The 23859-nt window shown below is 42.9% G+C and overlaps 1 protein-coding gene across 1 annotated transcript in view; it reads left to right on the top strand.

The window, feature by feature from the left end:
- CACNA2D3 (calcium voltage-gated channel auxiliary subunit alpha2delta 3) overlaps nucleotides 1-23859 on the top strand; it is a 774181-nt gene that overhangs the window by 697733 nt on the left and 52589 nt on the right. The window contains exons 30-34 of the mRNA XM_057555140.1: nucleotides 600-662; nucleotides 4093-4163; nucleotides 16378-16453; nucleotides 19082-19134; nucleotides 20627-20682. Of these exons, the coding sequence (XP_057411123.1) occupies nucleotides 600-662; nucleotides 4093-4163; nucleotides 16378-16453; nucleotides 19082-19134; nucleotides 20627-20682 (319 nt within the window). The remainder of the gene's footprint in view (nucleotides 1-599; nucleotides 663-4092; nucleotides 4164-16377; nucleotides 16454-19081; nucleotides 19135-20626; nucleotides 20683-23859) is intronic.

Below are 23859 nucleotides of genomic sequence, written 5' to 3'. Positions count from 1 at the left end.
CTAACAGCCCTGCCCCCAAATCCAGCTCCCAATTAAAAACACAGTTTGAAAACCTTTAGGAGGCCTGAGGGGACCCTTTAACAGAAGTTCTGCCCCTTCCCTCCTGCCTAAGTCTATGAACAAATTAAAAAATATTACCTGGTCCCCTGATGGTCTTCTGAGCTGACACGGTGTTTTCATTAATACATCATTAGAGTAATGGCATTGTGCTGGCGTTTTGCTTTCAAAACAGGCTGCACTTCAACCACCATGAATACAGGCTCGGGGGCCTCTGGACACTTTGTTCCTGGGAAATATTACTCAGGTCATAAAAATTTTTAAAAAGGAAGATAAACTGTAATGCATAACTTTAAAATGTATATTCTTTTTATCCTAATCTGGGATGTTCAAGGCTTGCTTCATGTTTTATTTTTGTTCATTAGTTTTGCAGAGTAAATGCTGGGGTTAGCTTAACCATAGCCTTAACTCCTAGAGCCAGCAGGCATTTCCAGTTCTCCCAAAACAGCCTAAAATAGGTGTCTCTCAGGTTGGAAGTACGTCATTTCGTGTAAAAGCAGTCTGAGGACCCAAATTGAAACTGTGGTGTTTTTATTTTCTAGACTGTGAACTGTTACCTCATAGACAATAATGGATTTATTCTGGTGTCTGAAGACTACACACAAGTGAGTGAGAAATTTCTACCTACTCAAAGTAAGGATCCCAGACTGTGCTTGGGTCAGGGGGAACAAATTATGGTGTTGAAACTTTGAGACATGATCTGTATTTAAGAGGTAATAGCAGGAGATTATAAAACCTTATTTCCATCCCTTTAAGAATGTCACAGCCTACTTCTCAGCAGGCCCCAAAGAGATTTTACCTCCGGAGAGGAGAGGTGGGGAGGGGTGCAGAGCCCAGGGTCTGCTCCCTCACTCATAAAATGTTCAATTTATGGAGCTCTTTGCCTTGAGCATGGTGGTGCCTGAAAGAGTTTGGTCAATTTTAAGGAAGTTTCCTCCTTTTAATATTTTGATATTTTATCTTTATATATATATATATATATAATTTATATATACACACAAATATATGTATGTATTTATGTATGTCAAAGTAATTATTCTTTATGGCTTTCTTTCTGGTTTTTACTTTTTAAAAATTAGTTATCTGAGCTCAGGGATTAACTTGGGTTCTCAACACAGAGGGACAAGAATCCACATATAGAGGAAGAATGTTTTTCATTTGATCGAGCTGTGTGCAGTACAGGGGCAGGAGGGAGAGATGGAAAGAAACCAAGCTAGGGTGCTCAGCCAAGAAAGCTCCACTGATATTTGGAAATCAAAATAAGAGTTAAAATCAATAGCACTGTAATAGAGAAACACGGGTTTCTCCTTTAAAACGTGGTGACTGACAACTTTTTCTGCAATTAGAAATGAAATTGGCATGTTAAAAGAAAGTCAAATCAAGACAAGTTTAGCAGTGTGGTGTAGTAAAGTAACACCAGAGGCGGAGGCAGATGGTTTCTGATGCAAGCTCTCTTCCTCAACTAGTTTTGGGATCTTGGGTGCATCACTTAACCTGCCAGGGACTCCTGGCGGGCTCTATAAAAGGAGGATGGTTGACTAACGAAGGCTTCTTCTGACTCTAATATTTGAGGATACTAGCATTTTATAATGAAGTGTCATTTAAATCATTTAAAATGTTTTAATAGTCAACAGTGCGATAGACCCATTAATGCCTAATTAATTAATTGTCTTTAAGTATGACTCTTTAGTGTCTAAGCTCAATGGCTTGTTAATTTGTGAACACTGGCTCCAGGTAACATGTGGAACTGTGCTTCAGTTTCCCCCCTTATCTATGAGAACACTGTGGGATTTTTTTTTGTCTATTTATTTTATTATTTTATTTTATTTATTTATTGTTTCTGGCTGCATTGGGTCTTCGTTGCTGCGTGCGGGCTTTCTCCGGTTGCGGCGAGCAGGGGCTACTCTTCGTGGCAGTGTGTGGGCTTCTCATTGTGGTGGCTTCTCTTGTTACAGAGCATGGGCTCTAGGCGTGCAGGCTTCAGTAGTTGTGGCATGTGGGCTCAGTAGTTGTGGCTCATGGGCTCTAGAGCGCAGGCTCAGTAGTTGTGGCGCAGGGGCTTAGCTGCTCCGCGACATGCGGGATCTTCCCGGACCAGGGATCGAACCCGTGTCCCCTGCACTGGCAGGCCTATTCTCAACCACTGCACCACCAGAGGAGCCCATGTTGTGGGATTTTAAATGCACCTTTGGTGGGTGACAGTTACACAGTTGAGACTCAAGCTGCCCATACATGGTCTCCTCAGATGCTGGACATCACTGGATGTTGGACGGTTGATGGACATTAGATAGGAAAGGTGAGCCCATGAAACAAGGCCAGTCTCTTGGGAGCAGGACTGGCCATAGGCCTATGGTAATATGCCCGTGTGTCTGGGAGGAGTGAGAAACCAAATCAATCCCCTGTGAGGAGGAGCTCTGTCATCCTGCCATAATCATGGAGGGCTGAGGGTGGGAACCTGATACTGGGGGAGGAAGGACATGACGATATCTTCCAGTGGTGAGTCTTGGACCAACCAACAAAGTGAACCACTGAAATAGTGACCCTTTCCCAAGCTATGGCCACTACATGTGGGCTCTGATCCGTGCTTTATTTCTGGATAGAATAGCCCAGGGAGCCTGCAGGCCTGCCCTGCCTCAGCTTGTTTGATGTCTTGTTTCCTGTACTCCAATTAGGCTAATTCTTCTTCATCAACAACCAGTTCCATTGATACTGGCATATTTACACACCAGAAATGCAAATGTCCTTCTCGCTCCCAGCAGCAGCACATACCCACAGAGTTTGCCAAATGTTCAAGTGTCCCTGGAGTGAAAAAGGCAATGCTTGACCTTCAGTCAGTGAAATGTCATTTCTTTCTTTCCTCCTCTCTTTTCTGACTTTTTGGCGAAGTCTGTATGTGCCTTTCTGCCTGAAAACTCCTAGGAGCCTTGTTGAGGTCACTGCGTTGTAATGGAATCAGGATTTAGTTAATATCATACAAAGCCTATGGAATTTATATAATTTGGGCTCTGAGTGTAATGCCGTCCACCCACCTCCACATAAGCTATAAATCCTCAGAGCACCCACAGTACAGATGGGGGTTCTCTACTGATCTACACTAGCCCCTTCCAGGGTATTGGCAGAGGAAGGCTGTTGCTCCAAGCTCTGTTCTGCTGTATTGGATACACCCTCGCCCTTGGGACACTGATGATAGTGGCTCCAGGAATCTGGAGGGATGCCCGAGGATGTTAATCCTTCATTCCACCATTCAGAGTTGGCAAATCTCGGCCGGCACCAAGAACTGGACTTGCGGAAGCATCAGCCTGGTGCTGGGGAAGGACTGCTAGGCCTCCAGTGCCCTGAAGACAGCCCCAGAGCTGGGGTCGGCCATTGGAAGTCTGATTGGCCGAGCCTTCTTTTCGCAGGGCTGGACAGCTTCATTCTTGGTCAACATATTAACTGCCTATGGACAAAATGAGGGTGTTCCTCAGAAAGTAATTTAGAGAAAGGACATATTCTCTGCTGTAGGAAATTTATAGAACCGATGAAGAAGACTGCTATATATCCCTAAACAGGTCATTTAGGAATTATAAACAATTCTTTTTATTACTGCTTAGGAAGCCCTTTCACAGCCTGTTTCTGTCTGTATGAAGTAGTGTTTTAATCACAAGGGATTGAGAGCAGATTAATGCCTACTCCCTCTATCCAAGAGTAATGGTGCATGCGTGTGTGCTTGTGCGCATGTGTGTGCACACGTGTGCATGTGTGTTTTAATTACAACACTCAGCACGTGTTATGCAATGTCACCCTTACCCCGCCCCGCCGCCCCTGCCATGTATTTGGAATATTCACATCTGCTTATTAGTTTGCTCTGTAATCCCATAACTTCTCATGGCTATTAAGACCTTTTCCGCTGTTATGTAACAGTAGTCCTGAAAACCTGCTTTTTTGCCCCTGTCAGCTCCAGGACACAGAGTGTGTCCATTTTTATTTCTTCTCTGGTGTTTGGGCACATTATTTTTCTACACTTCCTCATGGGTCTTCTTTTCTTCCCTGCAGACTGGAGACTTTTTTGGTGAGGTGGAGGGAGCTGTGATGAACAAATTGTTAACAATGGGCTCCTTTAAAAGGTAAGGGATTTTATGGTTCCTTGCGTCCCCCGAGAAAGTTTGCCTAAATAAAATAAAACAAACCAAGGTCAAATAATGCAAGCCCAGACTTGACCCCATGGCTGTGTTCATGCTCCAGAAGATCTTCTGAAATTCGATGCCTTTTGCATGAGTGTTAAGAGTCTCAGAAACTCAGCTCACAATGCATTCCCTGTTCCCTTAGCATAGCATTTATTAGAGGCTGGTCCTGAAGTCGGAGCCTGCACTGGGAGGTGATTATGTTGGTCTGAAACAAGTGATTGCAGAGAAGCAGGAAGCATTTTCACCTGGTCAAAAGGAGGAGGGAGTCTTGTCTCACACTGACAAGCTGGGGCAGCTTGCTAGAAATCTGGAACTCAGGGATGTGAAGTGATGTTTAGAGACTCGATATAATTTTAGAAAATCATGTAAAAGTTCACAAAACCTGCTCCCAGATGGAGGTAAGTTTAAATCTGTTGCTAGAATTGCTAAAATTGGTGGTAGGGACCACTCAATTGAGTTGTGAGGGCTCTTGTTGACCCTAAGTGAAGCTCGTATAGGATGATTTCCTCACAGCCCCGCATCCCCCGTGGGCAAGCCAGCCATGCTCTTGGGAACACCAAAGCCAATGAGAAAGATCGTCACCCTGCGAGATCAGGATGCCAGGTTTCCCCCCCCCAGGAGTCAACCTGTCTCCCTTCCCTTGGCCTCCCAGGGAGAATGGTGGCCCATTAGTGGTGCTTTCCTGGACATATATGATGCTGTTAAATATATGATATCAGGAAATACAAGGATGGACCTAGGCTCACCTGTGAGAACTATTGCACATTGGTTGCCAGTGGGAGAGACAGTCTCCCCAATTTATTACTCCCCCGCAGCTGAATGGCCAGGAAGTGTTAGCTCAGGAAATCAGACTTTTAAGCTAGTCAATACGACCAACTGAGTGCTGTGCTGAAAGCAGGGAATTCAAAAATGATGACCCAATTTTTGAGATTCCGTAGCTTGTTTGTGCCAGAAGCAAGGAAACAAGAAATGATATTTTTAAATGGCATGACTCCAGCACTTCTGCAATCTCTGACACACTTGCTCTCCAGCCTGCCTGAGTATTCACCTCTGCTCGAGTCCCTCTTTAAAATTCAAGTACATTTTTTTCCTTCTTTTGCCAGGAGTCGTTGTACATAAGCTTGAAAACTGGGCTTGGAGCTGGGCTCGGGTTGCTCTGCTGGATTGTCTGCCATCCAGGGCACCACTGGTTTCTTGTATCTTTATGTGGATATGTACATTTGTATTGTGTTAGCTTGTTTTCAACTTGGTGGGGGTAGGGAGAGACAAAAGAGGAAGAATAAGTACACACATGTTTCTCATTTGAAAGCATATTTTTCAACTTTTTTAACAAAATGACTTTTTTTTTCCTCTTCCCTCTTAGATATTCCTTTCAAACAGTTTGGTGGGAGAAAGAAAAAGGTTGTAGCAGAATTTTAAATTCCTAGACTTCTCCTTAATGTGGGTGAAGTATAGTTGACATGAATTTAGAACTTTCACAAGAGTAGCTAGCATATTTGAGAAAAGAGAAGTGCTGGGACTCTCTACTAAATTTTAACAGCGACTGCTGTCATTTGGGAATTACTTGACAAACCTCCTAGGCTTCTTCGAAAGGCCCCCTCATGAGGCCAGGACAGCAATGAGAGTTTGGGTTTTGGAGTCAGATGGACTGGCTTCAAATCTAGCTGCATGACTTAGAATAAGTCATGTTACCTCCCCAAGCTTTGGTTTCCTTACGTGGAAAATGAAGATGATAATAATAATTACTTGCAAAGGTTGCTGTCAGAGTTAATGAGATAATAATAAGCATAAAGTTCTGACACGGTGCCTGGCATATATAAGGGCTCAGTAATTGCTAGCTGCTGCTATGATTTTTGTTGTTGTGGGTCTTTGACTTAGCTTTTTACTTGGCACCAGGTGATGCTTTTGTTTTTATTTTACATTCACACATTTCTCAATGGGCTTTCCATGACACCTGGTGATGGGGTCTCCATCCAGTGTTGGGGTACTAAGGTCCTCCTGGAACTCAGACGTTCAAGCCCTTGCCCTTTCCAGCATGTTTACTCAGAAAATAAGGTTGACAGTCCTCTTATTCAGAGAAAATCTGTATTTCAGAAGCACTGAAAGGATGTAGCCAAAAGTAACAGTGCCCTGGGACAGATGTCAGGCACCATGTTAAACTGTACCCCACCCCCAAACACAGGATACATGGAGGTTAAGTTGCTTTGGTGACATGGCTGAGCCCTGGTAAAGCTCAGGATCCATTCACGTAGCAGACATCTCATCTCAGCATCTTGGACAGCGCACCCTGGCACAAAGTTTCTTAATTTGGTCTGCTTACACCCATTTCTAAAGAAACATCTTTCATATGCAAGAGCCCTACAAACCATCTTCTTCAGAAAGACAGAGCTCAAAGTAAAGAACGCCATCTCCCTTTATCAACCTCCCTTTTATCTCTCTCTCCAGTGGTCCATAGTCACTGCCTCTCTCTCTAAAGCAAGGCGATGCTTGCCTACTTGGCATGGACTCTTTCCTTGATTGTTTGGCCACTTACCTGGTGACCCGATGGCCATTCTACTTAGGTGCCATCAGAGGGAAAGAACATCCACTTCTGCATCTACAGTGCCATGTGGGAGGAAGGGAAGTCACTGATTTGTGTGAACAAATTACCAACTTGAGGGAGCTTTGAGAAAGTTCTTCAGCAGCATGTGCAAACCATCTAAGAGGTAAAGTGGTCACTCTTGGTCACTTAGGCTGAGTCTCTGACTTGACTCTGTCCACCCCACTTACAGATGACATAGTGCCCAGGGCCAAATAACATACCAATAGCCTCAGCAATGTGAAAATAATGAAGGTAGCAGTGGCTACCTTCCCAGAGCACCTACCAACATACCAGGCCTAGGTTGCAACTGACAGATCTTACTTCCTGCAGTCCTTTCCAACAACTTGTGAGACAGGTATAAACAGGACCAGTGCAAAATGAAAATGTGGTGACCCTTGCTCAAAAATTATTGAGAGTTTCAAGATGGCAACAGCAGAGCATTAAACAAAGCACGCAGCCCTTCTAAGTGCAGGGTTCTGTCCAGTTACACAGGCCACGTGCCCATGAAGCTGGATCTGGGTATATATATATACGTATTTGATAGATGGAAATAATGGGGCTTGGAAAGGTTAAGAACTTGTCTCTGTGTAATGGAGCTGGATTCAAACATCCTGCAGTCTAAACACAGGGAGAATTTTCTAGCCTCTCCCCTTTACCTGGTTCTATGTACAGTAACATTGTGTAGTGCATGGAACTTCCTTCAGTTTTGTTGGAGACAAAGTGAAGGATAGCCAAGGAGGATGTTGGCCCAGCAGTGACTTATCTGGGCAAGCAGAACTTTCAGGATGGGAGGCCAGCCGAGTGATAAGATCACCCAGATTTCTTTTAACTAAAGTTGATAAATTGTTAAACCAAGCCATGTCCCCAGGCTTCACATATTTTCTCATAAGATACCATATTCCAGGTCAGCTTTTTGTGTTTCAAACAGAGAACTTGAAATACTTTTTTATTCTTACCATGGAAAGTAAATGGACTCCCTAAGTGGCCCTGACTCATTTAGGGCTTTTCATTTTAGCTGCTTTTCTCTTTTAACTCAAGTTCATGTCCAGTAAGAGCCTTGTATTCATATTTCTCAAAAGCCACAGTCCATGGCTCTCCTTGCTGGCCTTGGCAGTGACTTTGCCCTTCTCACAATACTAAGAGAAAATCTAGTTTCAAAATATTTCTTATTATACAGTAATTCATTTATTTCCCCACCCCTTCTTGCCCCCAGTGATGGGACTCAATGTCAAATATCCAGGGAAAAGTGAGAAAAAATATATATAGCTGGTCATAGCAGAGTCCAAGATTCCTGATAGGGCCTCTTTGATACACTGGACTTGAAATATGAAGACTTCAGGTTGAGCCTCAGAATGGCCACTGTGTGGCCGTGGACAGATTCCTCAGTTTCTCTGGGTCTCAGTTTCTTGGCCACCAAAATAGGAATTTTGGTGAGACGGGATTTTGTGAGAATCACCTGAAATAAGAGAAGTGAAAATGCTTTGCAAATTGCAATGCTACTACAAATAGGAGGTAAGATTAGCTCTTGGATAAGAGCTCCAAATGTCTGAAATCTTTTTTTTTTTTTAATTTTCTTCTCTTCTTTTTTAAATCACTAATGACCCCCGAAAGGTAGTTACTGCACAGCAGTCACAGTGTTGGGGGTGGGCCTGTGGGCCTGGACTCAGCTAGCACCCCTGGAGAGCTCTTAAAACACACCCATGCTCCAGCTGTACCCCAAGAGATTCATATTAGATTTGTCTGGGGACGGAGCCCAGGCATTTATGCTTTTTAAAAGCATCCATGTGATTCTCAGGTGCAGTCAGGGTCAAGAAATACTAAGTTAAATGCACCGGGTGCCAGTCTAGGTGCTGCCCAACTTTGAAGTTGCCTGACTTTTGGCAACTTTAACTCCATAATTTCGGTTTTCTCTGCAGCAAAATGAAATTGAAGGAGTGATTTTCATACCTGCAGTGAGGGTTAAATGGAATAATGCATGCTTTTACCAAACATCCTTGTGGTTTCTGCCAAAGGGTCTTCCCTTGTTCTTTGTGTATTTAAGTAAGCTCGAGGAAGGAAAGACCCATGGGGCACACCTGGCCCCTTGACTTGCAGAGAAAAGAACTGCTTGCTAATAATTTGTTTTTGCTTTGGGAGCTACTGAGAATTCCTATCCCTCTTGGTTGTGTCTTTTCTGTTTTGTTCTGTTCTGTTTGTTTTGTGTGCATGGCGCAGCATGCCTGAGCTTTCATCCCTCCAAGGCCATTCGTATTTTCCCTGCGGGGCCTGGTGAACGTCCTCCTCACCTCACCCCTACACATTCATTAACATAGTCAACTCGTGTAGAATTCCCTGTGGCGGCTCCTTCTAAATAGCCTTTCTAAAACGGTGACTCATCAGGTAGGATTCAAGACTTGGACCATTTCTACCCCTGTCTCCATATGATGGACCTGCACTGGCTCCATGGCGGGTGACTGGAGCTTTCCCTGTCTTTGGTGATTGCGTTACATTTCAGCGAATGCCCTGGCCTTGCAATCCAGAGAGTGTTAGAGGAGAAGTCTGTTATGTTTGGATGGCTGCTCTCTAATACTGACTGCTCCACCGATGTCTAATACTCAACAACTCATGTAAGGAATGTAATGGCTTCTTGGCTTCCTGTTGACCTGACTGTGTCCACTGAAGTATGCTTTGTCAGAGGTGGCATTGAAGGGAACAAGAAGACAGATTGGCTTGGACAAGTGTGTTTCTGGGCCAAACTTTCTGGAATGCAGAAACATGGGGATTCCAATGGACTGCTCTTTAAAACCCGAAAGCTGCTGCTTGAGGATCCCCAATTACAACAATAACAATAGCCACCGTCATCTACATCATAATAGCAGCAGGCCTCATTTATTGAATACTAACTGCAGTTGACCCTTGAACAACACAGGTTTGAACTGTGGGGGTCCACTTATACACGGATTTTTTAAATAGTAAATACTGGAGTACTACACGGTCTGTGGTTGGTTGAATCTGTGGATACAGAACCGTGGATATGAAGAAACTGTGTTTACAGAGGGCAAATTGTACTCGGATTTTCGACTGCACAGAGGGTCAGCTCCCTAACCCCTACATTGTTCAAGGGTCAGCTGTACAGGCAAGGCATTATTCCAAGCAGCTTACATGCATTACCTTAATTAATCCTCATGGCAAATCCATGAAACACCTACTATCATTATTGCCATTTGACAAAAGAGGAACTGGAAGTGGAGGCTTTAAGCGTTTTAGTAACTTGTTCAAATTCACCCACAGTAGTGTGTGGGAAGATGGAATTTGAACTCATGTCTCTTGGATTCTAGATTCTAGACCATGTTTTCCTGGTCACCACTCATCTTTTCCCATAGTTGGAGAAGACTAAAGTATTCTCTGCAGGGATATTTGTTCATATTCATGCTTGTTTTGCTTTGAGAGAAAGTAAAAGTCTTTCAAACTTGAAGTCCAGTGTATTGGTTAGTAGTTGGTTCTACTAGAAATAATACGAAATTCCAAAATAACAAAGCGTGAAAGAACATAGGAGTCTTTTTCTCTTTTATGTGAAGGAAGTCTGAAAATACTAATTTGGGGGCCTCATGTTGTCATCATGGACGCATGACCACATCTTTTTTTTTCTTTACCTCCTTCTAAGTTGGCTTTTAAACTCAAGATTACCTCATGATCCAAGATAGCTGCTGAGCTGCAGCCATTAATTCTGCAATCTAGGCTGGCAGGAGGATTCTAGGAGCTCCAAAAGGCCAAGTAAAGTTTCTTCTTAAAATTTCTTTCTTTATTTAAGTACTTAGTCCCATACAATACTTTTGCTTCCATATAATACTTCTGCTTAATCACATGGCCTCACCTACCTACAAAAGGACCTGGGAAACGTGCATATCAAAAAGTCGGTGTTCTGCTCATTGCGAGAGGAGAATGGCTGTCGGGAGACTGTGTCAGCCTCTGCCACATCCAACATGCCCCAGTTTGCTTCAGACCACCCAAGTCCTCTAACTATTGAATCCTGCTTCCTGTGACATCCACTTTGAAACCCTTCCAGAGATGAGGCTATATTCCTAACTCCTAGCTTTCTCCACACCCCACATGCCCGTGCAGTCCTGAACACAGATGGTCATAGCCACCATCTAATGCATGTGTCAATGATGTCTGACCCCAGGCAATGACAGCAGGAGCACTCGATAACACCTGTTGGGTTTGACTAATAGGAATGACACTGGCAACACCAACATGCCTAGGTTCTAACATCCTGAGCCTCAGTTGCGTGCCCCACACTGTGCTAAGTGCAACTCAGGCATTACCGTGGGACAGTTGTTGTGAAATGTACACATGGCGCCAGGCATTTGGCAGAGCCCAAGGATGCTCCTCTAGCGTCCAAGTTCCCTGCCTCAAGTGGGTTTTGCATTCACTCATTCCCCAAGCAGAATTTAGCTGTTTCCTTCTATTTCTTACTCAAACAAAGAAGCAAAAGAAATTCAGCCTTTTCTATGTGGGATTAATCATAATTGCATTTTCCCCTTCAGTTTAACAAGGAAAGCTAATATTCATGGAAGGGGCAGTTGAATGGGCAGACAAGCCACTGGCTAGGTGCACCTACTAGGCACCTGTGCATGTTATCCTGTGCCCCAGGATTGAAGCAGATTTGGCTGGGAGAGCCACAGTGACTTCACCTTCTGAGCCTTAGTTTCCTCTCCATGCCCTTGACATCAGAGATAATACTTGACTGGCAGAAAGTAATTGATTATTTCTTATTGTTACTGCTTTTATTACCTGGGTGAGATGTTGATGTGGTCAGTATCTGCGACTTTGTTTCTTTTTATAGTCTCAGCACCTGTTGATGAAAAGCATTTGGGGCTGATAGACCCTCTGCTTAATCTGTAGAATGAGTGAGGCTCCCCTCTCAGGGTTCTGCACTGGACCCTGAGTGGCCCCAATACCCTATGTGCTGGGCTTTCAGCTGGTGCAGCCTTATGGCACTTATTCTCTTCTAATGATGGGTGCTCATAAACTAGATTTGTTTTAGCGATTTTCCATCAGAGCGTTCAAAGGCAGCTTCAACTTACCACCTCTGCTGTGTTAGATGCTCTGTGTTGATCATAAAGAACAGTACAATCTCTGTAAGAAGATGCTATGGGATGAGATGGCCACCAAGGCAAAAAGGAGAGACGGGAGAGCTCCTTCTGGATCTACTATTAGTGTTCAGATGGAACAGACTGACTGAGCTTTCCATTCTCCTGGCTGTCTAAGATGTATGAATGAGTAAACTTCCCATGGTGACAATCCCTTTGTTTAGAATTTCCTATGTTCCTGCTCCATGCCCTGACACTTGCAAGTTGAAAACTGCCCCAGAGAACACATTTTATAGCCCAACAAAGGATGCATATTTTTACATGCTACCCTGGTGAGTCACTTTTGCTTCTCATACTTTTTGATTCAAAATTGATTAAACATGTCCCTTGGCGGGTCTCTATGTCAGATGCCTCCCTGTCCTGTTTTAGGGCCATATTTGCAAACATTAAGCTGTTTCAAGACTGGTTTTGAGGCAAATTTTTAGCCAAAGTGAGTTAGAGTTGTTGCAAGTAATGTACCTGGCCTCATGGGCACAAAGTAGGTGTTTAATAAATGCTGGTCCCCACCGTTACTAATGAGCTTAAATTAGCTGAACTCATGCCTTTGAAATTCAACCTTCTAATTTTTAGGAGAAATCTTTTTCTTGGTCGTGATTTTTGTCTAGTTGGAAAAGAGCAGAATCAGCAAAATGGATTTAAGCAATTCCTAATGTCATGAGCCTGACACCCAAGACTCTACCTAGTACAGGATACACAGGGTTGCCCATGCTTGGTTTGCATTGCTTTGAGTTTCTTCTTCAGAAACTGTATCTGCCTTCTGTCAAAGTTTCAAGGAGACCCATCTGGGGAGCACAGAGATGTTAATGATAAGGTCTCCCCAGCAGCCCGCGGTTGCCGTGGCCTGGTGGTGATGTCATGGGGATTAAGGCATGTTATCTGTAATAAGAATAAACTCCTGCTGCTGAGTGCAGCAGTACAGCACCAATCTTGGGCTGGGCACGATGCTCAGGGCTTATTTTAGACCCGAAAGAAAGCAGGCAATTATCATGTTCTTTAACTATAATCAGCCGAACAGGATACAGGTAGCCACAAAATGGAGTTATTTAAAACAGTAACAAAATCACTTCAAAAAGGGCAACAATCTGGAAGTCTCTCTTTCTGCAACATCTAGTTAAAGCTGTCTAAGCATAGAGAAGAGAGAGAAGGTTAGTTTTGTAACCTTCTCAGTGGCAATCAGATCAGGAAAGCTTATTTGTGAAATGAAAGGCAGGAACCAGTGGCCTGGAAGCTGCCCTAGAGCAATTGAGTTTGGACCCAACAAGTAAACTGGAGCCTTTAAAAATGATCCCAAGAGAATCCTGAGCTTCTAGCCATCTGTTTGTCATGGTGGTTACCGTGGCAAGGGGCTCTCACTAGCCTGGCCAGCTACTCCAGCCTGGTCTGGTGACCCCATCACAGCACCTCAGCTTGGGTTGGAAGTTGATTCTGGATATTGATTATGAGACCTTATCTTGGGTAGCATTCCCTGTGACATTCCAATAAGACTCTGGGATGGGGCACAGGGCTGAATTCTAAGCATTCCCTAGGACCTGTCAGAACCTGCTGCTGAGCGGAAGGCAGAGTGAGGTGGGTTCAGCATGGCCCCCATCTAGTTCTGGCTCTGCCACTTGTTAGGTGTGTGAACTTGGGCACATTTTTAGGCTAGCCGAGACTTGGTTTGCCCCTGTGTGAAATGGGGATGATTAGAATCTCTCCTGTAGGGACATGCTTAAAAGAGTACCTTGCTCACAGTTGCTAAATAGACTTCAGTAGACATTAGCTGTTGTTACCTTGTCCTCAGCTATGAAGCTCATGGACAGAAGTTGCCGCATCATCTGTTGATAACCCCAGCATGACTTCTGAAGGTGTCTGTTACTTCAGTAAGAAGTGTGAATTTTACATTGCATAATATATGCCAATGAGCTAAGAAAACCAGGAGGCCTACCCATCCTCCAGCCAGCTGGGTAAAACCTGAGTCAATTCCCAATGCATTTAACACCACCCCCATTAATTAATAATGGCAGTGAAAACCAGACTAATAAGTTATAACAGCAGCTGCAGCCCTGCCTTCTGTTGAATGCTTCCTCTGTACTAGGCACTGTGCTAAAGGCAGTACCTGTGTATAATCTCATTTAATCCTCACGACCACCCTATAAGGCAGCCATTATTCTCACTATTTTACAGATGAGGAAACTGAGGCACAAAGAGGGTTAAAAAGAATTGTAATAAGTGGGTGAGTTAGGATTTGAGCTCAGGTCACTGACTTCAAAGCTAGCTTGCTAATCATTAAGTCACACTACCAGTCACTTGGGCCTTTAGGAATAGTGTAGCTTTAAGAGTCCAAAATCTAGCAAAGAACAAAATTAGGCCTCTGTCATAACAAGGCCAGCACATTGCATAGTATATTTCAGTATACGTCCACATGCCTGATTAGTTAAATCTGAGAACATCTCTGGAAGTCACTTTATAAATGAAAAAATAAAGCCTCAGAAGTAAGCAACCTGCTATTATAAATGGCAGAACCAACCTTTTAAGCCAAGGCCACACTGCATCCATGTCTACAAGACCCCAAACACACTCAAGTTCCACTCAACCCATGCTGCCTCTCACCAGCTCTGACCCAAATTCCAGCTGCAGAGATGGAGTTGGGCAGTAGGAAAAGGTTAAAGCTAATAATAATTCTTGCCAAATCCTAGAAAGCCCTTCCAGGGGCACCTGCCGAAATTCCCTGTTGAGGATGCAGACTGTGGCATGGTAGGCCAGTCAGGGGCCAATTAGACTTGTCCATCCTGACCTGCAGTTGATTTTGTGGCTGAATTCGTGTCAGGGCTGCATCAATGATGAGCGTTTCTGTGAGAAGTTTGTTCAGGGAGTTCCCTGAGCCAGACACTTGGCTGGTTCACAGGCTTCATTTCTGTCTCAGTATACACTGGTTCTGCTTGCATCTGCTGGGAGGAAAAAAGCCAGAGGACAGTCAGCAAGACTAGAAATGTCCTGAAGAGGAAGGGGCTTTGGGGGACTTGCCAGGAGATTGTGTGACACTGGTACCCTCTTGGGCTTTGCTGCCTATGATGCCTGTGTGGTGCTGGTCAGGAGCTGGTTTCCATTTCAATTTGGTCAAGTGGCCAGTTTTCTACTTGGTGCCCATAGATGCTCTTTGGTTTAATCCGTGTGTGTGATATCTCTAATTTATTGTCTAGGGGAGAAAGCCTTCACATCACATTTTGCAGTTGACCTCTTCAGTCTCAGCTGTGTCATCGACTATTCAAGATTCATGCAATCAGGCAATCATTCATGCATTCAACCTTTTAAATTGGACCACCTTCTCCATACTGGGTTCTGTGCTAGGTGTGAAACAGATCCAACCCCAGTCCTGCAGCATGGAACTTCTATTCTAGTGTACATTTCCAGCACAGTGTTAAGTATGCTTCACATTACGCACTGTATTATTTCAGAAAGATATTCCTGTAGGGAGAATTCCTTCCAGTCATTTAGAAGTTCATGTATTACAGTATTAACATGTCATCTGGCAGCTGTTAACATAACTCAGGCTGGACTTTAAGTGTCTCTCCTTTGGGGGGCCAGGAATAGTGGGAAGAGGAGCTTGGGGGAGGGACGAAATGCATGTCTCCTTTGGGATAAGGTGTTCGCTCCATCTAAAAGCTCTTAACTTGCTGCTGGAAATTGCCATTCTTTTTTACTTTGTTAAGAGGAAACTAAAATATCTGTAAAAATTATAAAGTAAAACATCTTTGCAAATGAGTAAAGATCATAACTGGGATGAGAGCTGTATTTTTATCACCAAGGGAGAAAAAGATGTCCATTTTCCTGTTTCATAAACTGCACTGTTTTCGAAAGCATACTTAGTAGTGAGTATACATAAATATTCACTACCATGGTAGTGGTAATGGAAGGGGGGTTAACAACCAATGAGCCAGCTGGTTTCCAACAAAGTGTGAAAGTCCTGGCTTTATCTTGGTCCAAGCCTATTTCCTAGTGCTTAAAAGAGACAGAGGATCCTGCCGTTTCTTAACTCAAAGTGGCCCTTCCCAGCTCTCCTTGACCTTGGAGACATGGTCCATGTGGATTTCATCAGGGGCCCAGAATTCAGTTTAAAAGAGCATATTTCTTTGGAGTATCCTGGTCCATGCAAGTCATCGTTGTTCAAACCAAAATGACTATTTGGTCAAGTTGGGGGGTTTCTTCTCCCAACTCTCCATCCCAACGATAGCTTTATTCTCTTTATTCTTTAAGTTCCAAGTGTGACATGACTGTGTCTCCAGTCTTGGACTTTGCTGTGTCCCTTGCTTGTCACCTTTGTTAGGCCTGCCTTGATTTGTGTTTGTCACTGCTGCACTGGCTGGTGGTGTCAGTGACTGTTCACCTTGCTGGTTGGTCCACAGCATCATTTGGTTCTCGTGTTTTCCCATTTAGTGAAGCTCCTTTCCATTCTCTTCTGTAGAATTACCCTTTATGACTATCAAGCCATGTGCAGGGCCAACAAGGAGAGCAGCGATGGTGCCCATGGTCTACTGGATGTAAGTACAGTGCAGTCACTCAGAAAACAGCTGCATGTTTTTGTCTGTCCCTGCATGTGAGCGTATCTTTTTCTTTGGAGTCATCAAGTTTATCTGTTTCAAAACCATGAATATTTAAATGTGTCAAGTCAAGAAAATCACTTCTGTTTTAACCCAAATCCAGTGATTGTGTGAATGATAAACAGGTCTAAAGTATTTGATGGATTAATGCAGCAAACCCCCCCCCCCTTCCTTTTGATGGATAGAAAAGGGGAGAAGTTTTGTCAGTTCCCTCATTCTCAAATAAAAGAGAATTTGGTTTGGTTCAACAGAAACCTTCCTTTTAGTTTGTAATAGAGCTGTTAGCCTATGCCCAAATTCACATTTTGATCAGAGATTCTCTACTCTAATCATGCTGCTGATTTTAACATCATTTCCCCTGGAGCTGATTCCATCCATGATGTCACAGTTGAGGATCAATCAACATAGCTTTGTATCATTAGAAACTGGCTTTCAGATCACCAGAAATTAACTGTTACAATTTATCCCCAGTTTAAAAATATAATTTACAATGTGCAAGCAATATAAATTTGGTCACCAATAACTTGAAAACACAGAAAAAACAGATACAGATACTTCAACATAGTCTGGCGTATGGGTATAAATATAACCCTTACATGTTATCATTTTGTAAATTCCAAAAAATCAACCTAAAATTTGGTTTGAAACACAAAATTTAAGAGTCATTTTGGTTTTAAAATATAAATATACACCTTCTCATTTGCAGATGTAAGATCTTGCAAGGGGACTATTTAAAAACCAAATATTTAACACGGTTCTGCTACACTAAGGGAGCAAGAAATGATTCTGAGCTGGGACATTTCTGAGAGGCAACTAGGAACTAAAAATGGGACGATTTGAAAAATACCACTTTTTAGTGAGAATCAACACATATTTCCAAACGCAGCTTCCCTATCCTTAGCATGAGTATTTCCAGACTTAAAATGTTCCCAAGATATGTTTTTATCATTAGGCTTAAGAGCTCAATGGCTTTACCCTTCTGAATGCTAATGTGCATTAAAATTTTTTAATCCCGTATTTACATAATCCCTTTGTTTACCCTGCATTGAGCCAGCATCTGGCAGGGAATGCTTGAGTATCCTCCTCCCACTGCCGCCCCCCGCCCCACCCCGGCCCCTCCCCAGGCCTCAGGGTGAGCTGCCCCTGTGCCTCCCCCTCTTCCTTCCTTAATCCCTTTATTCATTCTCTCCTCCCACACTATGGAGGACCACTGAAATGTCACTACCCATCCTGGCAGGTACAAAGACACAAAACTGTCCTATGGTCTGACCTCCCTTGGTCCTTTTGAAAGAAAGATGGTTATTTTTCAAGCCATAGGAAGTGTAATGGCAGAACCACAGGATCGCATGGCTGCATTTGGTTTTAGGAAATAGTTAAAAGTTCACATCCTTATCTGACCCTGAAAGCCCTGTGATTGAGGGAATGATGAGGACACACTCAATCAGAGCAAGAGATTTAGTCTGAAATCTGGGTGGGCTGGGAGTAACCCCAGTGGATTGTTGTTGTGTTCTGTACAGTTGCTTACTGGCTAGAATAGGCAAGTTTTAAGAATGGTCAGGGGTATATAAATTTGTCCTTGTTTTATTTGAAACTGGATGATCCTCCCATTCCTAGCTCTAGTCCTTATCATCCAAATGCTTAGAAGGTAGGATTAAGCAGCCATCACGTCAGAAACCAGGATTGGGCATTTCAGTTCCCTGCTACCTAAAGACAACCACAGAAGGTTCTGAGATTTTTCTGGACCTGCAACTTGGGGCCCGGGCTTTGCCAACGTCATTACCTGTCTCTCAGGTCCACCCACCGCTCACATATCTAGCATACCTAGGTACAAAGAACCGACTGAGGGGAAGACTTGGTATTTTCCAGAATTCAGGAAATTGAATTATCCACATAGGAAATATCACAGAGTAAACAATCCCACTGCTTTTTTTAATTAAAATATTCTGAAATAAAGATTAGCCTGTCAATGCCTTCTCTTATAGAGTGAAGGGGATTTTCTGCAAGAATAAAATCACATATTTATTTGGTTATCATTTTTTTCAAGTCTGAATTTGTAAGTGTGAGAAAACGCAGCTAAAATCCTACATAATTAATGGGAGGCATTAAAATCAAGCACGTGCAATTTTTGCGTATTTCAATGAATGACATACAGTGATGGAGAACAGGGAATCACCTTTCCAAGAGGCAGCCCTGTGAATTACCATTTGAAATTAGTTATATGATTCCAACTGCTCAGCATTAGGCTGCAAAATATTAGCCCCCAGAGAGTAAAGGTTTAAGCATCGTTTGGTGAACTTCCTTTTTCCTCCCAGAGATAACCCCTCTATTAGATCATGTTTATTTTACTTGTAAATCACATCTCACTACAGGGGAGTTCAAAGTTTTAAAATGTTAGTTTTGGGATACAGTATCCAACCATTTTCTTCTTTAAGCTAGAGCTTCACTGTTTTTTTGACATGATATCAATCTCTCTAGAAAAATAACATTGTCTTTTTGTAAAGCCTTAGGTTAAACTACAAATTTTGTGTGTGATACATTGTTTTTAATGTACTGAATTCTTCTCTTCAGCCTTATAATGCCTTCCTTGCTGCAATAAAATGGATAATGACAGAACTTGTCTTGTAAGTACAATTTGCTGCATTTTTTTAAAAAGTGTTATTGCTTATTAAAAAGTATTATTGCTTTTCTGTGTTAAAAAGTGAATTGGGAGACTGTGCTTCCAATAACCATTACATTCATAATACTCTGCGATAACCTGATTGAACATCTCGAAATATTGAACGTTGAGTCCAAAAAAGTATCTTTTATTAAGTTATTCATGGCCACTGCTCATGCCCTTATGTCACCATTTAGCAGACTAACAGCTTGCAATACACAAACCAAATTTATTTATTGTGGTTACTGTTAAATGTAACATAGATGTCTGGCTGTTTTTAATACAGCCTGGGTGGGCTGTGGTCAGAAGAACAAATTGCCAGGCTGTACACTGTGCTACTTTGGATGTCTTGGCATGTGCAGGCGTGGGGGCCTGTGCAGTCATGGGTCAGGGGCTTTCTCAGGTGTGATTTAATTGTTTACCCTGTCAAATTACAGTCCTGCTGGATGCATCTGTGACTTAGGTCAGACTTGAAATGGCACAAAGATGAAAGGCTTGACTTCCAGATGAGATATTGGACACATTACAGAAACACTGTGTCACACAGAAAGGAGGAATTCCATGGACCAGCATGGAAACCAGATCATTCAAGCTGCACCAAACTCTCTTATTCTTATTTTCCCCATTAAGTTTCCAGTTCTATGAGTTTAAGGCAGATTTCTTGCTATTTGATGAACAGACATTGTCTTCCTTATTGCTTCAATGTAACCTATGTAACAAAGTTATAACTTCAAGTGGGGGGTAAGTTCTAAATGTACATAAGAGACAGAAAATACAGGTAATAGTGAGATTTTGATTGTGAGCTGCTAGAGGATAGCAGCCATGAGCCTGAGAAGGAAATGACTGAATTTTGATCTATTTCCATTTATTTAGAGGATGATTTATATTACTTTTGAATTCTTTACCAGCAGTTGAGAAATTATGATTTTTGTGGAGTTGCATTGTGATATAATTTCATAAAAAGGAGTTTGTCCTCTCTGTCCCCACCACCCTGCCCTACAAACACACACACACACACACAACTGAATACATTTGTGTTACAGTGTAAATTTTGAAAACATCCTTTATAGTGTAGATCATAGTCTAAGTAGAGAATATTCCATTTGTATTTCTGAACCAAGGCAGGGGAAGCCCTTTGAATGTTGACTTTTTACTATAGACTCAGACTATAACAAGAAAACAATTTCTGCCTATAAAGCAGATATTTCTCAAAAGAGTCCCTGAGTCTAGGTGAACCTGATTTCAGGGTTTGGCTGGCCTTGGTGATAAAATAGTCTTTCACAAGTAAGACAAAACCTAGTGAAAATTCAGTGGTAACTGAACCAACCACCTTGATATCTCCAGATGATGATGTTATTCTTTCAAATTAGGTGAGTGATGCTGAATAACACAGAATGTCACTTCAATTCAGGGTGTGGGTGACCAAGTAACGTTGGGCTTTTCCATCTCCTGTTTAGGTTCCTGGTGGAATTTAACCTCTGCAGTTGGTGGCACTCAGATATGACAGCTAAAGGTAAGCAGCAACTGGCTTCTCTTTCCTTGCTCAGAGTGATGAACCCAGGGTTCACTGGCTACTTTTCACTAGGGATGTGCTCACGTAAGACTACCCAGGACAAAGAAGTGATGATTTCTCCTCTCTGTCAGCAAAAGGCATCCTTTGTGCTAAGGGTAGCGCTGTTCAGTCTAACAAAAATTCCACAGGCTTCATTCAGCCCATGTTGAATGTACACTTTGACCTGTTTCCTTAACTAAGGCTTTGAGGTCATACACTGCACAGGAGAATTATTCAAAAGCTAGTGGGCAGTGCTGAAATCTAAGGGTCACAGACACATTGCCTTTCTCAGGCTGAATGAATGGATAACCATTACCTTTTTACCATTACCTTCATAAAATATAAATCTGATCATATTACTTTCCCTGCTCAAAACTATCAATGATTTGAGCAGTAATTAGTAGAAACTATTAGAGGCCTGAGTTGTGGAGTTAGATTAGTATGGATTTGAATTCTGGCTCTGAGGTTGGCCTTTGTCAAGTTAGCTGATCTCCTCAAGGCTCAGTTTCCCCCACAGTAAGCGAAGTAGAGAAAATAATAAAAAATATTTATCTCTTATCATTTGTGTGTATGTGTACATTTAATGGTAAGATAAATCATGATATATGCTGAGCATAGAACTGGAATATAGTAAGCCCTCAAAAATGGTAGCTGTAATTAATTCATGATAATGGTGATGATGATGTTGACTGTAAAAAAATGAAATATTGCCATTTGCAGCAGTATGGGTGGACCTAGATAATATTATACTTAGTAAAGTAAGTCAGACAGAGAAAGACAAATACTATACGATATCACTTATATGTGGAGTCTAAAAATAATACAAATGAATCTATATACAAAACAGAAAAAGACTTACAGACATAGGAAACAAACTTATGGTTACCTCAAAAAAATGACAGCCCATTCACAGAAAGGCATAGAAAATACCTATGAAATTTAGTAATACAGCAAGAAAAACAATATGCAAAGTTGTATATACCCGCCAAAACCCCCCAATGGTTGGGGAGAAGGAGGATGTAGAGTTAAATCAGATCAGCAGTCAGGCCAATGGGAAGTCAATAGGCAGGAACCAAAATAGGAAATAGGAAAACTTTCATGCACCCCAAATAAAATTTTACCTATAACATGAACCTGCTTTTGTTTAAAATTGTACATGATTTGAAAAAGAAAGATGAGAAGGAACTTACATAATGGGTGCTTGTTATCTTCTTCTAGTCATTTTTCTTATTTGGCTAGCATGTCCACAATTTTACTATTAGAGGTGAAAAAAAGGTACATGAGATTAAGTGAGAGAAAAGGAAGAAAGGTGATCAATAGAGGCCAAGAGAATGGATGGCAAGTTGGTTAGATGGCTGCTCTCTGCAGCACCAGTGCCTGGGGACAAATCACCACTCCTTGCCAGTCAGGCTTTGAACTCTGTTTCACCTAGAGATGAAGTACCCTGACCTTGGAGTCAGGCAGCCTTCCTCTGCCACTTGCTAGCTGTGCGGTTCTGGACAAGTCGCTTGGTCTCTCTGGGCTTTGGTTTCCTTGCTTGTCAACAGAGATAACAATAGACGTGATGTGGTTGTGAGCAGTGGATGAAACCGTGCATGCAAAGCCCACGTGCAAGATGGGGCACAGAGCGAGTCTCCAGCGTGGTGGGCGGGGCTCCAGTTTTGGGTGGTGGTGTCTCTTTCGGCTAAGACATCTGGCTCTCTCTGAGGCATGTGCTCAGTGCTGGGGCAGCAGGCTGGTGGTCTTCAGTGGTTCACTTTCTGGCATTCCTCTCATTTCTCTTCATATCCGCATGCCTGCCCACCCTGGCTGAGGGGCTTTGGTGGTGAGCATGAGAGTGCGCCCTCTTCACGCCAACCTCCATTGCTGCTCCCCCCATTCTCACCTTGGCCTGCTTCCCTTCCCTGCTGCCACAGGCACCTGCCCTCACTCTTGTTCTGGCCCTTGACATGGACAATTAGTTGTAGAGTTTCTTTTGAGTGCCCATCCCTGTGATCTCCACTTAGACCAGTGGTTTTCAACCTGGGGGTGATTTTGCCTCCCAGGGGTCACTGCAGTGTCTGGAGACATTTTTGGTTGTCACAACTGGGGATGGGAGAGAGCTATTGGCATCCAGTGGTTAGAGGTCAGAGATGCTGCTAAACATCTTACAACACACAGGACAGCCCCTCACAACAAAGAATTATCTGACTCAAAATGTCAATAGTGCCACTCTTGAGAAACCCTGCTGTAGGGCAGGAGAGATGAATTAGGAAGGGGGATACGGTCTTGGCACTCATGACAGTTACAGAAACTTGTGAAGGTTCCCATTCTGAAATTTCACATCCCTTCTCCCTTCTTCCCCCTCCACCTTAGCTGAGAGGAATGATGTGATGCTTCAGGTCTCTGTTTTCTGTCTTAGGAAGCTTTTTAAACAACCCTTAGTAGGTAATTCCAAGTCCTCTCACTCCATCGACAGAGTGCACAAAGACCTTGTCAAATAGTTACATCATCTGCAAGTTGTGTGCCAATATATAGTGCTTTTTCTTTCCCAGAGAGCTGGCACTAGGTTCTCTTCAGATTCCTTCAACATACCTGAGAGGTGGGGACTGCTAGAATGTGTCACTAAGCCTCTCTGAGGCACGTAAGTCAGACAGCTAATAGGAATTGGACTCAACCCCAAACCAAGGCCAGCCACCTCCGCTGGAGGACGGCGAGAGACGCACCTGGCTTTCTGTGAGTCCCAAGTTAAGCAAGCTGCCGCACGTGGATTGTCTCATTCAGACCTGCAGCCCTCTGCTGGGCATGGCTATGACTTTTTCTATTTTATAGGTGAAGAAACTGGTTCAGGTGGTGAATGCACTCGCCCACAGAGCTGCAATCATCTGAATCTTTGTTAGAGGTAAATGTGAATCTCAGACCCAGTGTAAGCAGGGAAAATTCCAAGCACCATAGCAATATTGCCTTGAGAGGTTTCTTCATTCTAAATTTACCCTTCCTTCACTGGATAAAGACCCTGAGCTGAGACATACATCTTTGTTTAACTAAAAATGGAATCCATAATTACACTGTTTATCTGCTTCATTTCCTTAATGAAGGGGACTGTGGAAGGCCATTTCTGCTTGATTATCACAAAGGTATCATTTTGGCGAAGCTGCA

Source organism: Balaenoptera acutorostrata, chromosome 10 (genome assembly GCF_949987535.1).
Source record: "Balaenoptera acutorostrata chromosome 10, mBalAcu1.1, whole genome shotgun sequence".
Taxonomy (NCBI): Eukaryota; Metazoa; Chordata; class Mammalia; order Artiodactyla; family Balaenopteridae; genus Balaenoptera; species Balaenoptera acutorostrata.
This window is presented reverse-complemented; position numbering and strand designations above follow the sequence as displayed.